The 16,683-nt window shown below is 44.2% G+C and overlaps 2 protein-coding genes across 2 annotated transcripts; one reads left to right on the top strand and one right to left on the bottom strand.

Moving 5' to 3' along the window:
• Positions 1–1,043: 1,043 nt before the first annotated feature.
• Positions 1,044–7,678, top strand: LOC110538672 (very-long-chain enoyl-CoA reductase). The gene is made up of 11 exons (XM_021625635.3): positions 1,044–1,842; positions 2,672–2,723; positions 3,555–3,599; positions 3,761–3,864; positions 4,765–4,880; positions 5,156–5,261; positions 5,488–5,560; positions 5,891–5,934; positions 6,327–6,384; positions 6,704–6,792; positions 7,214–7,678. Exons 1-11 carry the CDS (start codon positions 1,681–1,683, stop codon positions 7,385–7,387), a joined length of 1,023 nt encoding a protein of 340 aa, XP_021481310.3. The 5' UTR covers positions 1,044–1,680; the 3' UTR covers positions 7,388–7,678.
• A 71-nt stretch (positions 7,679–7,749) lies between these two features.
• On the bottom strand, positions 7,750–16,382 carry LOC110538671 (sterile alpha motif domain-containing protein 1). The gene is made up of 6 exons (XM_021625634.3): positions 15,895–16,382; positions 13,341–13,692; positions 12,659–12,778; positions 12,447–12,531; positions 11,834–11,948; positions 7,750–9,591 (listed from the first exon to the last, which is right to left on the bottom strand). The coding sequence occupies exons 1-6, from the start codon at positions 16,246–16,248 to the stop codon at positions 9,442–9,444; spliced, it is 1,176 nt and encodes a 391-aa protein (XP_021481309.3). The 5' UTR covers positions 16,249–16,382; the 3' UTR covers positions 7,750–9,441.
• Between the last annotated feature and the right edge of the window lie 301 nt (positions 16,383–16,683).

Below are 16,683 nucleotides of genomic sequence, written 5' to 3'. Positions count from 1 at the left end.
AAACTGTAACATTATTCTCACGCTTCACTGGAGAGCCCCATAGCATGATAACCTGATATGCTCCAGTATCAGTTTGGATTCCAGGCTAATAATACGAGCTCACCGTACCATAACATCTGTTGCATATCACAAAAAACAAACTTGAACATGATGTTAAATTGAGATTATGAGAGAGCCATTTGTTTAAATCAATTTAATTTTCTGGCTGCAACATGATAGGACAGCTTTTCCAACTCCTGTCCAGGGTTTCTAACTTCTGTCCAGGTTTTCCAACTCCTGTCCACTATAACACAGATACTGATTTTCTGCACATGATCAACAAATCCTTGTTAACATTACAGCATATTTTTTTAAATGTTTTTATTTAACCTTTATTTAACTAAGCAAGTCAGTTAAGAACAAATTCTTATTTACAATGACAGCCTACCCTGGGCAAACCCTAACTCGGACGACGCTGGGCCAATTGTGCGCAACCCTATGGGACTCCCAATCACGGCCGGTTGTGATACAGCCTGGAATCGAACCAGGGTCTGTATTGATGCCTGAGATGCAGTGCCTTAGACCGCTGAGCTACTCAGCTAATATGTCACAACATGTTAATCCATGCAGATCAGAAAAGCTTACTGTGTTCTTGTACCACTTTGTGCTCCTGTCTGATGTATATTGCTCGGTGGCCTAACCTGATTGTAAATATAGAATACAGATCTGCTGCCTGTGTGTGTTGAGATGCTCCTTTTAGTCAAATCTGAAGGACATGATCCCTGTCTGAAGGATATCTTGGGCAACATCTCCAAGCCCCCCAACTGACAGCCAGCACCTCACAGCTCTGAGAGCACTACAGCTGACAGCTCTCACTCCATTGGAAAATGATAGGACAGTGTTAGGCCTTAATGTTTGTTCATGGTATTGGGAGAATACACACTCTAAAATAAACATGTGTTTGTTTTGGTTTTTGTTCGTTCTCGAGGTCAGAGTGGTAGAAAAAAATGGCACAGGTGGCCTGGGGGAGGGGTAAGCGTCGGAATGCAGAGGCCTGGCTGTCCACATGGATAAGGCCTATAGGAGGGTCAGTGTGAGACAGTGTGACTGAGTGAGGAGCAGAGCTCAGCAGAGATGTGTCTAGGCTCTTCTGAGAGCAGAGAGGGATCTGTTTCTGAGTGGGGTTGTGTGTGGCTGACCAAGGTTACTGAGCTACTGCAGAACAGAGCAGAGCAAATCGGGCTTCTTATATTTAGCCTTGCGACGTGCGCGCTACGGATTATGTCTTGGGCGTCTCGGGTTTCGCCTTCAGTACGTTTGTGGGTGTGGACGGGGTCCGGTAACTAGTGGGAGGCCTCTCTTCAGGTGAGGAGGTGGTGGGTTACTGACGTTTAACCCCCTCTCATTCTATGAACATCTCACAGGCAACCTCTCTCTCTCTCTTTCTCACTTTCTCTCCCACCCTCTTGCTTTCTTTACCTCTTTCGCACACCCTCACACAGGAAAAGGCTGTTTACGGTGACATAGTCATTTCCCATTCTGGAAGGCTATTTGGAGGGTACAGATAGTAAGAAAATAGCCGTGTTAGACTACAGCTTCTAATCTGATACAAGTAGAGAACACTAACTAGGTTTTTGCAAGCCATTGGAGGGACCTCATTTTAGTGTGGAGGCACATTGAGGTCGTAGTTCAAAAGGGGTCATGGATACACTGGCTTTAGAGGCGAAGGCAACTGGACAAGAAAAGAAAAGTTCAGCCCCAAGACCAAGACCTAAACCACCCAAAAAGGCCAAAAGGATTGTTTACTTTGAGGTAGAAATCGTGGATGCAAAGACAAAGGAGAAGCTACTACTCTTGGACAAAGTGAGTGTGTGTGTGTGTGTGTGTGTGTGTGTGTGTGTGTGTGTGTGTGTGTGTGTGTGTGTGTGTGTGTGTGTGTGTGTGTGTGTGTGTGTGTGTGTGGCTGGCTGTGTGACTGTGTCTCATCAGTCACTGTGCATGTTCAATATTGTATTTGAATCTGTACACTGAAAAAATTACATTTACACGTTTGAAATCATCAGTTGAGGTCTAATTACAGTCCTAGTAAAAGCCATAATACTGTCTGAAGTCAGAAGACACTTGTTTGCTTTAGCTCAAGAAGTTACAGAGTCATCCCTTTGACCGTACAGCCGGCTAATTTACAGTTCACAGACGCTATGGCTGATTCTACAGAGGTTGTGTTGCAGTTAGGAGGTGAAAATTCCCCCTGATCTTATAGGAATCTTCTGGGCGAGTTATGAGTTATGTGTCAGCTCAGTGTCCTGAAGCCAGTGGGTGTCTTGAAGCCAACAGCAAGCACCATGTGTTGAGTGGCTTTTATGAATGTGAACATTTGTGTTGCAATGATAATTAATAATAGTTGAAATGCTGCATCATAGTCTCACAATTTCTTCAAGATATTTATTATGAAAACAGATAGAGTTTCCTGTAACTGTAGGCTTCTTTAATTTGCCTTGACTGTCTTCGCAGTGGGAATAAATATGTTTGTGTTATAACATATGTACAGTATGTGGTATGGTACTAATTTCACAACTTGAAAACAAATATCAAGCTTTAGTCAATAAATCTATCTTGGATACATGTATTAGACCCATGGCAGTAACACTAGCAGTATGTTTGCCTATGGATGATTGATTGTCTTTCTGAACAGGTTGAGCCAACTTCTACTATTTTGGATATTAAGGCTTTGTTCCACAAATCAAGTGAGTATGTGACAAAGTCCAGTTAAAATATAGTCATTTAGCGGACGCTCTTATCCAGATCAACTTTCAGTCAGTGATGTAACAACATGAAATGTAAAACACTTTTGTAACGTGATCTACACTCTACACCAGGGATGGGAAACTTTGATGGGGGTGGGGGCCCCAAAACATCTGAACTCATCAAGAGGGGCCGCAGTTGCTCTTGACAGCGGAGAGTAATTATTTAAGTTTTAGAGTTCCTTTTTGCAATTCTACACATTTTGCCATGGGGCGTAACAGAAATGTTGCAGTTTTAAAGCAAGTTCGCTGAAATTATACACATTTTGCCATGTGGCGGAGAGAAGATTTTGAAATTGTATAATTCATTTCACGCTCATTTTGTCGTGGGGCGGAGAGGAAAATTGTTCCGAGGGCCTTCAAATGGCCAGTGGACAAAAGGTGCTTTCTGGAACCTAAAAGGGTTCTTCGGCCGTACCCATAGGAGAACCCTTTGAAGAACCCTGGTTAGTTCCAGGTAGAACACTTTTGGTTCCAAGTAGAACCGTTTCGGTTCCATGTAGAACCCTTTCCACAGAGGGTTCTACGTGGATGAAACCCAAAAGGTTTCTCCTATGGGGACAGCCGAAGAACCCTTCTGGAATGCTTTTTTCTAAGAGTGTAGATATGTATGATCCATATACAATATTTTTTCATGATAATTATCAGGTTAGTCTCGCAATGCCATCTTTCCAAGTCTAGTTAATATTTCGGTTACTGGAAGGAAGCCTTGAAATGGAGGTTATTATAATATAATACTATTATAAGCTGAATTAACTTCTGTCTTCTTGTCAGATCCCCAGTGGTACCCAGCCAGACAGTCCTTACGCCTGGATCCTAGTAAGCCCCACACCTCCCATGCATGATGCCTCAACTACTTACACAGACTCAAATGAGTGCTAGAAATTGCTATACCAAAACCGTATAAAGGTCTTATCTTCTGTGAAATGGTCCACAATGTCATGGCTGACTATAGCATTGTGCTCTGTCTTGCTCCACAGAGGGTAAGGGTCTGAAGGATGAGGACGTCTTGCAGACACTTCCTGTTGGAACCACAGCCAGCTTCTACTTCTTTGACCTGGGGGCCCAGATCGCCTGGGGCACTGTAAGCACATGCAAACACACACACACACATGTGTTAATGCATGCACGCACATATGCCCACCCACACTCAATCACCCACAAGTGCACACACACACCAATGCACTCATGTGCACAATCACACACAAATGCGCGCACACACACACATTATACAGCATATCTTGACATGTCTATACTGCATTTAAATATACACAGCCACACTCCCTCAATTAATCAACTATAGCCTTGCATATAAATATACACCCACACTGACAGATAGATTCACTGTCCTCTGGTTTGGTTTTCTATCACCTCCTAGCTCCTGTATCCTCTGTCCTAGGACACATAATCTCATGGGCCTATTTCCCCCACAGGTGTTTATCCCCCTGACCTCCTTTTCACCCTCCATTGCCACAGCCTCCTCAACCATTCTCCACAACCAACCACATGCTGTAACCATGCTCCATATCCTCAATCCTCTCACCCCTCATCCACCTGTGTCTGAACCCCCAGTGGAATAGGGTGATGCCAGTGTTGGGGGGTAGCGGGGTCCAATGTACTCCTTGCAGCCTGGCACCATAGCTGAGATCAACAGTAGCGATGAGTCACCCGTGCTGGGCCTGGACCCATGCCAGAGGTGTTGGTTCAGAGATCTGTTTCATCACAAACTGACTGTCAGCTAAGCTGCCACATCTCTAGGGGAATGCTTGTGTTACATGCTCACTTGTTTTCTCTAATGCTCAAAAACAAATCATCTACTTGCCCTCCTCCCTTGGCACTCCTGTAGATCTGAAATGATCGGATAGGTAAAAGCAATATAATAAAACTTCCATCCAGCCTATCAGAACGCAATATGAAGCTAGTACCACCTGCCGATCCAATCAGCACCTACTTGTCTCACCTTTATGTCTTCCCCCCGTCTCAGGTCTTCCTATCAGAGTGTTACGGACCACTGCTCATCTACTTGATGTTCTACTTCCGCCTGCCTTTCATCTATGCCCCAAAATATGACTTTAGCAGCAGCAAGCACTGGGTTGTACAGTGAGTGTCAAATTACTGCATTTTCAAGGGTCTATTCTATCTCTGTCACTGTACCTCACACTCTCCAAGTGATGATTACAGTGGCATAATTAGGTCTGGTTGACCGGTGATGGTGTTGACAGTGAAGATAATGTGTGTGCTGCATCAGAGAAGCATGACAGCCCTCTCAGACTGTCATAGAGACCAGTGAGTGAATGATGTAGTAATCAAAGCTAAATATGTGATGATAATAAGACGTAATCTATACTATGATCACTTTTCCCCTCCCGCTGCAGTTTGGCCTGCATGTGTCACTCCTTCCACTATGTGAAGAGAATCCTTGAGACGCTGTTCATCCACCGTATCTCCCATGGTACCATGCCACTGAGAAACATCTTCAAGGTGAGAAGATTGAATAAGGGAATCTCCAATCTGATTCTAAAGAGGATTTGTGATCCCGTTTGATCCAGTGATATCTGATAATAGCAGTATTGTTTTTCCATTTATTTAATGGTTTACTTTCATGTGACATAGTTTCTAAACTTATTCTCAGGGGTAAACAGATTGTCTAATGAATGTATTATTATTCTGATGACTTGTACAAAAACTGGTCCTGCTTCTTTTCCAGAACTGCAGTTATTACTGGTGTTTTGCAGCATGGATGGCCTACTACATCAACCATCCCCTCTATACACCACCCTGTAAGTCCTGTCTACCCTGAGGTGATGTCACTCACATCTAACCCATCTAATGCACACTCATCTCTACTCTGTCTGCTGGTTGCCAGGATATTACAGAATACAGATGGTCATCTCTACTCTGTCTGCTGGTTGCCAGGATGTTACAGAATACAGATGGTCATCTCTACTCGGTCTGGTGGTTACCAGAATGTTACAGAATACAGATGGTCATCTCTACTCTGTCTGCTGGTTGCCAGAATGTTACAGAATACAGATGGATATTTCCATAATCCCTAATGACTTTCAATGTCCTTTCCCATGATACATCACACCTGCTTGTGTGTTTTACAGACTATGGGCAACAGCAAGTGAAGACAGCACTCATTATATTCTTAGTAAGTATGCTTTAGTTAGTGTAATGAAGAATATATTTATTTTAATACCTAATGTTGTAATATATTAATTTAGTTGTTTCTTTGTAGTGGAGTTGAGGCTACACAGTAGGTCCATTAGGCACAGATAAAAGTCTCACCACCTGACACGTTCAGTCTGGGGACGAGGTTACACAATAATAACGTCATTAACATCAGTGCAATTTAGATCATAATTCCCAGCAGAGGAACAGTAATATCTTAATGGCGTTACTAAAGTTATCACATTGTTATTAGGAGAGCAACTTAATGTAAAGTTTCACCAGTAAATGTCACCAGGTTTTCTTTTGTTTTTGGTTAGAGTTGTGGCTGATTGAGCCCTTTGTCATGGGTTTATGTTTTCCTCATCCTCACAGTTCTGTCAGGTCGGCAACTTCTCCATCAACATCACTCTACGCAACCTCAAATGTCCAGGTGAGCTCCCATAGGCTCTTGCTTATCATATTCATGCAGTGCAGTCCATTAGATATGTACTTTGAAAGTTAGCACACAAGGTTCCTAGGTTCCTTCCTTTCTAGGGAGTTTTTCCTAGCCACTGTGCTTCTGCATTGCTTGCTCTTTGGGGTTTTAGGCTAGGTATTTGTATTCTTTGTGACAACTAATGATGTGAAAAAGGGCTTTAATAAATACATTTGATTGACTGATTAATTGACGAGCACTGCTTTACAGGAGCCCCCATGTTACCCTTTCCATGTTACCCTTTTTTTCTCCATTCTTTCTCATATTATCCCAGGTTCGAAGGTCAAGAAGATCCCACACCCAACTAAGAATCCATTCACCTGGATCTTCGCGTTGGTGTCTTGTCCCAACTATACATACGAGGTGAGGCTTTCTGGTAAAGAATGGTGAGATGATTGATATATTTGTATTTGCACGTTTTAGACTGGAAACACTTTGAAATCCCGTGTTTCACTTCCCCTCCTGGGGTTTGGAGATATAGTGATGCTGCCACCTTCTGGCCAATAGGTATCAAGAGATGTAACAGTACTACAGTGATGAGTTGGTGAGTACTGCACACAGGTGGCTGGTGCCACCTTAATTGGGGAGGACTGCTCATAGTAATGGCTGGAACGGAATAAATGGATCGTATCAAACACATCAACACGTGGTTTCCTTGTGTTTGATACCATTCCATTTAGTCCATTCCAGACATTATTGCAATCCGTCCTCCTCTCACCAGCCTCCTGTGGTCCTACATGTATAATATGTAGGAGTGTGTAACAGTGTATCTGGTCCTCTGCAGCTGGGGTCGTGGATGGGCTTCACAGTGATGACCCAGTGCTTGCCGGTGGCTTTCTTCACCATCGTGGGCTTTGTCCTGATGACGGTGTGGGCCAGGGGAAAGCACCGAAACTACCGCAAGGAGTTCCGTGACTACCCCACCCTGCGCTCCCCTATACTGCCCTTCATCCTTTAGTCAGAGAGGGGCTGGTCCCACACATAACTTCACCCCTTTCAGCCCCACTGCAGTATACAGCTGGTGCTTCTAACTGGGTAGGTTGGAAGGAGTCGTTGGAATAGTTTAACTACACTGTGACTGGTTTTGGGGAGTTGAAACCCCCCTTCTGATGACTTAAATGCAGATGAGTCTTAATCTGATGTAATGTGTACAACCGGTATCTACTGTACATGTCAATGTGTGGAGGCACAAATGAATGGAAAGAAATGCACTTGTTTTACTAAAGTGGTGACTTAACTGTCGACTAAACTGTTCCGTTTGGTTTTGTATTATTTGTTGCATGTTATAGCTTGTCGTTTGAGGCCAGATTGAACGTGTCATTGTTTCAAGTAAGTTTAATCTAGCAGACGTACCGCTTATTATATACAAAGAGATAATACATATCACACTACAAGAGTGGAAAAGACAATAACTTCATTTCCCCCCCTGGAAACAGGGCCAACATTGCAATTAACAGTGTGACATCAAACACGTAACAGATGGAAATATGGAATGTGACGTTGTTTCAAAAGCAGAAGCCACAAGGCAAAATTAAGAGACCTCATTGTAATCCTCTCAGATAACAACAATGTTGAATTTGATCAAGATGTCTACCATGTGGTGGGGAATTGTGTTGCTGTGTTGAGGTTGTAAACAAAAAAAACGTATTAGTGCTACAATGACACTTCCTAAAGTTATGAAGTACATTTTTTGGTTGGTTAATTTTCCCTCAAAAAAAAAAAAAGAAAGAACAGAATTCAGTTGTTTCTCTCTCCTCAAGCTGAAGCAGGCAGAAACATTGGGGCCTTGAGCTACGTTGGTTCTGGTCTGCCAGCCCATTTCAACTAGAATTCTGCTTCAAACTGTTTTAATTTTGTAGATGAAATCTAGGTTCATCCACAGTAGATTAAATTAGATTCATCTAAAATGTTTAGAAATTACGTGAACATAAATTAAGGGAAGAGGAATGCAGAAGGCAACCATACAAAGAACCTATTATGTTGCCTTAGTTTAGCAGGTACGACATATTGCTATTTCTAAATGTTAGTGAAACAGATAACAGTAATAAAACCTAGGTCAGTACTGGTGCAGCCATGAGAACATCTGGAGACTAAGCTCCATTTCCTTTGCTGGTATAATGAGAGATTGACAACATCACTGACCTTTGATGAATCAACAAATTCATACCGTACATTCTCAAATGATATCAGTTCACATTGTCATCATAAAAGAAAAACAACGTTGAGTTTCTAGATAAATGGAGGGTACCATATGACATGTCTTTAAAAAAATACTGTCTGAGTAAACATTGAAGAAATGTTAGAACCATATTTGCTGGAACAGATATTCCAAGTATACATGTTATTATTTTCTTGTGGAACTGACTCAGGGAGCACAGAAACCAGTCTTTTAAAGGAGGCTCCAGTGGTAGCCAAGTGTAGAGTCTGAGGAATCCAGAGAAAGTCTCTCACTGGCTGCACTCACTGACCCGCCCCTTACAGAGCAGGCAGCCCTCCCCTTACAGAGCAGGCAGCCCTCCCCTTACAGAGCAGGCAGCCCTCCCCTTACAGAGCAGGCAGCCCTCGCCTTACAGAGCAGGCAGCCCTCCCCTTACAGAGCAGGCAGCCCTCCCCTTACAGAGCAGGCAGCCCTCCCCTTACAGAACAGGCAGCCCTCCCCTTACAGAACAGGCAGCCCTCCCCTTACAGAACAGGCAGACCATTTGACTTCTATAGCGTCATTAGGCAGGATCCTAACATTCCTATATGAGTTTAGAGAGGGGTCCTATAAAAGCAATACCACCAGAATGGGTCAGGTGACATCAGTACCACAGAGAGGTGGAATGGAAGCCCACGTACACATGTTGATAATCACTGTCAAGGCCCAAGTCATGACCACGGTGTCCTTTTCCCCACACCTCCTTGAATGGTTACAGAAGGTTCTAGAGATCCAGTGAACACAGTATGGTTGAATACTGTATGAATACATCTGCTCCTTAGAGGAGTGTGTTGTTCTGTTCCCCCCAACCGTGGTCAGAGATCATCCTCCTCATCCAGGAAGTGGGTCCTCTGCAGCATCTTCACGTGGCGCTCGTAGATCTTTAGGGCGGGCCCAAGTCTGATGGACAGGCCAGTTAACACGTCACTGCGCTGCATCAGGAGCAAGGACTTTCCATCAATTTCCTGTTGCGGGCGGAGAACAGATGGAGTGATTGAACTAACATCTACAGTGGGGCAAAAAAAGTATTTTGTCAGCCACCAATTGTGCAAGTTCTCCCACTTAAAAAGATGAGAGGCCTGTAATTTTCATCATAGGTACACTTCAACTATGACAGACAAAATGAGAAAAAGAAATTCCAGAAAATCACATTGTTGGATTTTTAATTAATTTATTTGCAAAACATGGTGGAAAATAAGTATTTGGTCACCTACAAACAAGCAAGATTTCTGGCTCTCACAGACCTGTAACTTCTTCTTTAAGGGGCTCCTCTGTCCTCCACTCGTTACCTGTATTAATGGCACCTGTTTGAACTTGTTATCAGTATAAAAGACACCTGTCCACAACCTCAAACAGTCACACTCCAAACTCCACTATGGCCAAGACCAAAGAGCTGTCAAAGGACACCAGAAACAAAATTGTAGACCAGCACCAGGCTGGGAAGACTGAATCTGCAATAGGTAAGCAGCTTGGTTTGAAGAAATCAACTGTGGGAGCAATTATTAGGAAATGGAAGACATACAAGACCACTGATAATCTCCCTCGATCTGGGGCTCCACGCAAGATCTCACCCCGTGGGGTCAAAATGATCACAAGAACGGTGAGCAAAAATCCCAGAACCACACGGGGGGACCTAGTGAATGACCTGCAGAGAGCTGGGACCAAAGTATCAAAGCCTACCATCAGTAACACACTACGCCGTCAGGGACTCAAATCCTGCAGTGCCAGACGTGTCCCCCTGCTTAAGCCAGTACATGTCCAGGCCCGTCTGAAGTTTGCTAGAGAGCATTTGGATGATCCAGAAGAAGATTGGGAGAATGTCATATGGTCAGATGAAACCAAAATATAACTTTTTGGTAAAAACTCAACTTGTCGTGTTTGGAGGACAAAGAATGATGAGTTGCATCCAAAGAACACCATACCTACTGTGAAGCATGGGGGTGGAAACATCATGCTTTGGGGCTGTTTTTCTGCAAAGGGACCAGAACGACTGATCCGTGTAAAGGAAAGAATGAATGGGGCCATGTATCGTGAGATTTTGAGTGAAAACCTCCTTCCATCAGCAAGGGCATTGAAGATGAAACATGGCTGAGTCTTTCAGCATGACAATGATTCCAAACACACCGCCCGGGCAACGAAGGAGTGGCTTCGTAAGAAGCATTTCAAGGTCCTGGAGTGGCCTAGCCAGTCTCCAGATCTCAACCCCATAGAAAATATTTGGAGGGAGTTGAAAGTCCGTGTTGCCCAGCAACAGCCCCAAAACATCACTGCTCTAGAGGAGATCTGCATGGAGGAATGGGCCAAAATACCAGCAACAGTGTGTGAAAACCCTGTGAAGACTTACAGAAAACGTTTGACCTCTGTCATTGCCAACAAAGGGTATTTAACAAACTATTGAGATAAGTATTTGGTCAATAACAAAAGTTTAATTTCCACCATAATTTGCAAATAAATTCATTAAAAATCCTACAATGTGATTTTCTGGATTTTTTTTCTCATTTTGTCTGTCATAGTTGAAGTATACCTATGATGAAAATTACAGGCCTCATCTTTTTAAGTGGGAGAACTTGCACAATTGGTGGCTGACTAAATACTTTTTTGCCCCACTGTAAATGTGGATTGGGGTGTGAACTAGTTACATCAAAGCAAATGCCTCCTAGTCTAGGGGGTACAGGATCTGTTGCTTTGGTTTATGGATGAGCACTTTCATATATTTTAATGAAAGCAATGCACATGTCATGTATATATTTCATGTATGCTTTCATATCATTTAACTTATTATTTGCCCAAGCCATTTATCCAGGTCAAGAAACAACCACCAGCCCAGGGATACTCAAATACATTTTACAAGATGGACACTTTTAGAAATCAACAGGAGGTCGGGGGCCACGAGTCTGTGTGGAATCCCGCAGGCTGCCATTAAAGTGTCACTGCACTAGCCCATAGGAACGTCACTTCAAACAGATCACAAAGAATTGGATAGGTGGTACTGTAATGCAATAAGGTCAAATCTTCACCTTGCCTACTGATAGGCTATGTGGACTGTTCACCATATTATTATAATATACCCAACACTTTCACATCTCCAGGAGTGCCTGGGGGCTGTCTCTGGCTAGGTAGAGGCTGTCTCTGGACGGGGACTGTCTGAGCGGTTTTCTGAGTGTACAGATACCACCCCCATGTGGCAGTTTGAGGGACTGCACTGACCTGTGTTCTGAAAGCTACTGCCTGCTCTGGAAAGCCTGCAGCAGAGATGTAGGTGGCCACGTCCGCCACGCTCCACAGCAATAGGTTCTGCCTCAGCGTCTCCTTCTTCACAGAGCTATGGGGTAGAGGATGGGGGAGATAGCGTGAGACACTGCAGACAAAATACAATAAATGTGTCCTTTGGTTGACGCTGTTTCGTTTGAAGGTGCTATTTGAGGCTGATTGTGTCCCTTGGAGATATGGATGCACATTGGTTATGTCTGTATGATGTCTACATTGAAGTGAGTTGACAGCGGAGGAGGGGAGGAAAATGTTGACTTAAGGGGTGGTGGTTGAGGGATAAGGGATAGGTATACGGGGCGGCAGGTAGCCTAGTGGTTAAGAGCATTGGGCCAGTAACCGAAAGGTTGCTAGATCGAATCCCCGAGCTGACAAGGTAAAAATCTGTCCTTCTGTCCCTGAACAAGGCATTTAACCCATTGTTCCTAGGCCATCATTGTAAATAAGAATTTGTTCTTAACTGACTTGCCTAGTTAAACAAAGGTTAAATTGAAAAAAATGAATGTAGGTGGGAGGGTTAACAACAGCGAGACCAACATGTAATAAGGCTCACATTTCTCTGTTTTTCACATCGTTCTTGACATCGTCTTGAGCCATCACGTAAGAGGCAACGTCCATCCCCTTCTTGTATTTAGCACCTGTAATAGATACAGTGGCCGGTAAACACAATATAATATCCTAACCATCCTCACTGGGAACACGATGAAAATAGAAATATGAGAAACTAATACGAGAGACGGACATAGAATAGAGGAGAAAACCCACAGTCGTCAGAGGGAAAAGACGTCTTGGGCTGTCTGTCAGAACCCTTCATGGTCTCATCCACACAGTCAGGAACCAGTTGGTCAGAAGTGAGGCCACTCTCCTCCATCCTCACCCCATCCTCTGAAGGAGAGAAAGAGAGAGGGGGAGGGGAGAGAAAGAGGGGGAGAGAGAAAGAGGAGAGAAAGAGAAAGGGGGGAGAGAGAAAGAAAGAGGCGGGTGGAGGAGCGAGAGATGCCCAGTCATACATGGGCATAAACACACACATCAGCTTGAAACTGTCTCCTGGCATTGGATGCTTACTCACTCACTATACTGTAACTCATTGCTAGTCAATACAACGCAAATCTACTCCTAAAACACGGTCTCTACCCAACATTAAGATCCTACGGCAAGCACAATTACAGTATATGTTAGGGTTTTCTCCGAAACATGTGTTACATGATAGTCTGTCCCTCACTGGGCTTGAACCAGCAATCTTCTGTTCCCAACACCACACACTCACAAAGCTGTTACCCATTGCTCCACAGACACCATGGCCAGTGCAGAGCAAGGGAAACAACTAGGCTACTTCTAGGTCTCAGAGCGGGTGATGTCACCACTGGGCTGTACAGCTAACTAGCTAGCCATTCCACATCGGCTACACTTATACACATAGTATGATCTGTTAACACAGCATACTAACCAGTTCCTGTGTTTCTCTGTATCCCTGAGGGTCCATGATCAGCAGGGCAGAAGGCAGAGTCACACACACAGTCATTCTGCCTGAGGGCCAGGGGACTAGAGGGTGACAGAGGGCTGGACCTCTTACTGGTCTTGCAGGTAGAGGGGCGGTCAGACACAGGGCTGTGGCCAGGGCGAGAGCTGCTGGGGGAGCAGGGGGCAGAGTAGGGGGGGGAAGCACCAGACCCCCCCTGCACAGCATCCTCACCCCCAGGAGAGGGAGAGGAGCCCTCATGGCCATCTTCATCAGCCCCCTCCTGTTCTTCCTCCTCTTCCATGGTGCTGTCTGTCTCCATTGACACTGGCAGCTCATTCTGGAACACAACCATTGCAACATAACAATTTGAAAATCCGTTGAGGTTTTTTTTTGTGTGTGAAAACATTCTTATCATACTCCCCCAAAATGATCCACCCCACTTTATAGTGTGAAAAAGAAAGATCAGTTGGTTCCTACATCAGTGACATTAATCAGGTGCCTCATGTACTAATAACATGCTTGAGAGTAACAGAAGGACAATTGATATTCTCAATAAACCACAGAGAATATTAATTCAGATCATTTTTCATAAATTAACAATACAGTGGGAGTGTGAATCTGATTGGCAGCACAATGGCTATAGGCTAGTCTACATCCTTAAGTATTGACCCGTTTAGATCAACTAGGACAACAGCTCTGCTGGTAGTGATAAGTACAGCAGGAGAAGCAACATAGCCTACTCAGGCAAGGGAGGGGGAAGGGACAGCAGGCTACTAGAGGGGGAGGGAACTATTGGGGAGAGAGTGGCTCCCCTTTGTAGTGTAAGTTAATGATTGGATAGAAGTGTATAATGGCATTTTTTACATAACTTAAATAAACATTCAAATTATTTCATTTAAACTGAGTATCAGGTAAAATGAGCCATCATACCGACACATTTTCTTCTGACCTTTCGCTAAAGCAGCAGTCAGACAAACAGTCATTCATTGGCCGATTTTTAACACAACTAGGCCTACACCTGAAAGGAGAAACTCGCGAGCGTGCCATAAACTGTAATCAGCGGGTTGAAAATGTGTTAGAGCGCACATAGTGTGCATTAGCGCGAGTCGACTCTTGATTATAGGAGACATGACATAAAGCCACGCTCATACAGATGTCGCATTAACCAGTCTTCATATGACCGCTGTCGACAATAATTGCCATTGGAGGCCTTGTCCCCGTAGAGCACACAGGATGTTCACTCTGTTCGGAACTACAGCTGCGCTATTCGCCCACATTGTGTTCGGTATTCCAACCACAATTATTCATTCCAATATAGCTTAATATGGGCCACATGTAAGTTTATAAGTGTTATTCACATATGCACACGGTTTATTGCACTCGCTTTGCCGTCGATGACTGTATATAAACGCAGAAATGAGCTTCTTCAGCCTGTGTGCGTGTCCAAAGCTACAACTAGCGGAGGCGCGAGTACGAGCGCTCAACTCAGCAGAGCCCGCCCCGCACCTCAGAGGCGCTTGAGTCAGACATTAAAGTTATTTTATTGAAGAATAGGCCTAACTACCATACAAATATTTTGACAGTTAATCATGAGATCCATTATTGGGATATGCAGAATATGCTATTTGTATCTGTCAATAATAGTTTTAATTAGATATATTGACACAAAGGATAATACTTGACTCAATCTGCTACTTTTTCTTGTGGATATATAATACGCTACAAGAACAGAGCGTGGACAACGTCACCATTTTCTCCCATTTTAATACAAAAGTGCGCAATGGAGGAGTCGCACGAAAGACTTCCCACTTCAGTCAGATAGAGCGCTCCTGAATCTAGTCGGATGTGATCAATTCTAACAACGAAGCTCTCTCTATAGCAGCAATACCTTCAGTGGGGCTACTTTGACTTTGGGTCATTTTTTCCTGCGACAGACGCTCGTGAAACCCGTTAAATAACGTGGCTTCATATCTAGCGGCGTGTTACTTATGAATACATCGACCGTCACCCCCTTAGTGAAATAACCCGAGCACACTGTTCCCCCCCATTCGGTCACGCACATCCGAGGTATGACTTTCGCTTTGCCCCCCTCCCCTTCACTGAAAAGCTGAGTTTGGGCTTGAAAAGAGCCTTCGGCTTTAGGCTGTGGTTGTTGCCAATTCTGGCAATCGTGCAAGTTTTTTGTCGATTAAAGCTGTAGAGCAAACAGCGCCCGGACAAACTCACTTCTACACACAACCTATTTTTCGTATTATTGCAAGCGCAGCTTCCATTGTTATTGGTAAGCTATTTTTTCACCTCGGTCGCGCGAGGTAGCTACAGCCGCTCCCCGTCTGCGGCAGTTTGTTTCGGTGCACTTGCATTCATCACGCCACCGCTCCCTGAATAGAGAATCCCGCTCTACACCACCATTTCCCCTGCTACACCATATGCCTGCCTTCTCATTATAATAGTGAGGACGTGGGTCTGTTATCTTCTACGGGGAAGATGGACGGTGTGTCACGGCACGGGGTCACTGAAACAGGCTGCCTTGCGTTACCTCCAAATGCTCCGTCTCATCCTGGTCAATGGGACCTAGCGCGCTGTCCCCGTTGCTCAAATCAGAGTGGTTAGCTTCTTCCACGGTAGTTCTTATGGCCGTGTGGTCATCCTTTTTCCTGCTTCTTCTGACTACTTTGGCTGCATTTCGATAGGAAATCGAGCCCTTGTAGTTAACTTTCAAGACTGTTTGCTCTTGGATCAGTTTCTCGAGTTCCTCGCTGGTTTGTTCTGGCGCTGATCCATGTCGTCTCCGGACCATTCGACAAATTCTTTCAAGGTCTGGTCTGGCTTTTCGCGACCGCAGTGAGTCAATAGTGTCCAAAATCCAATCGCGGTACATGGGTTCAGACATTCTCCTGGTTGGGGTCGTTCGTTCGTTTTTGCCTCAGTGCGTCAACCTTGTTGCGATCCGCGGCCCGAGTCCGGCTTTAGAGAAAAAAATTGAAACCTCGCTGTACGCTTGCGTTGTTGTGCGCTTTTAAGGTGACCCACTGGAGATGGAATCAAGCTCTACAGGAGATATTTAAGGTGGTATTTCGAAGTTAGTCCTAACGAGGCGCCCAAGTGTTAATTTATAATCACTTTAAAAACGAAACATTTAATACTTAGAATAAATTGGGCAAAAATATATATATATATATATATATATATATATACACGTTTCATATACTATACAATGGGTGAGTCTGTAAGGATAAACCCACTTTTTCCCCAGGGTGTGATATTGTATGTGATAGCACTGTAGGCCTACACGATGCAGATGGATATGGGGGGGCCGGCTGTTATT

Source organism: Oncorhynchus mykiss, chromosome 12 (assembly GCF_057628025.1).
Source record: "Oncorhynchus mykiss isolate SJ-2025 chromosome 12, ASM5762802v1, whole genome shotgun sequence".
Lineage (NCBI taxonomy): Eukaryota > Metazoa > Chordata > Actinopteri > Salmoniformes > Salmonidae > Oncorhynchus > Oncorhynchus mykiss.
Note: the sequence above shows the minus strand (reverse complement) of the source record. Positions and strands in the feature narration are given on the sequence as shown.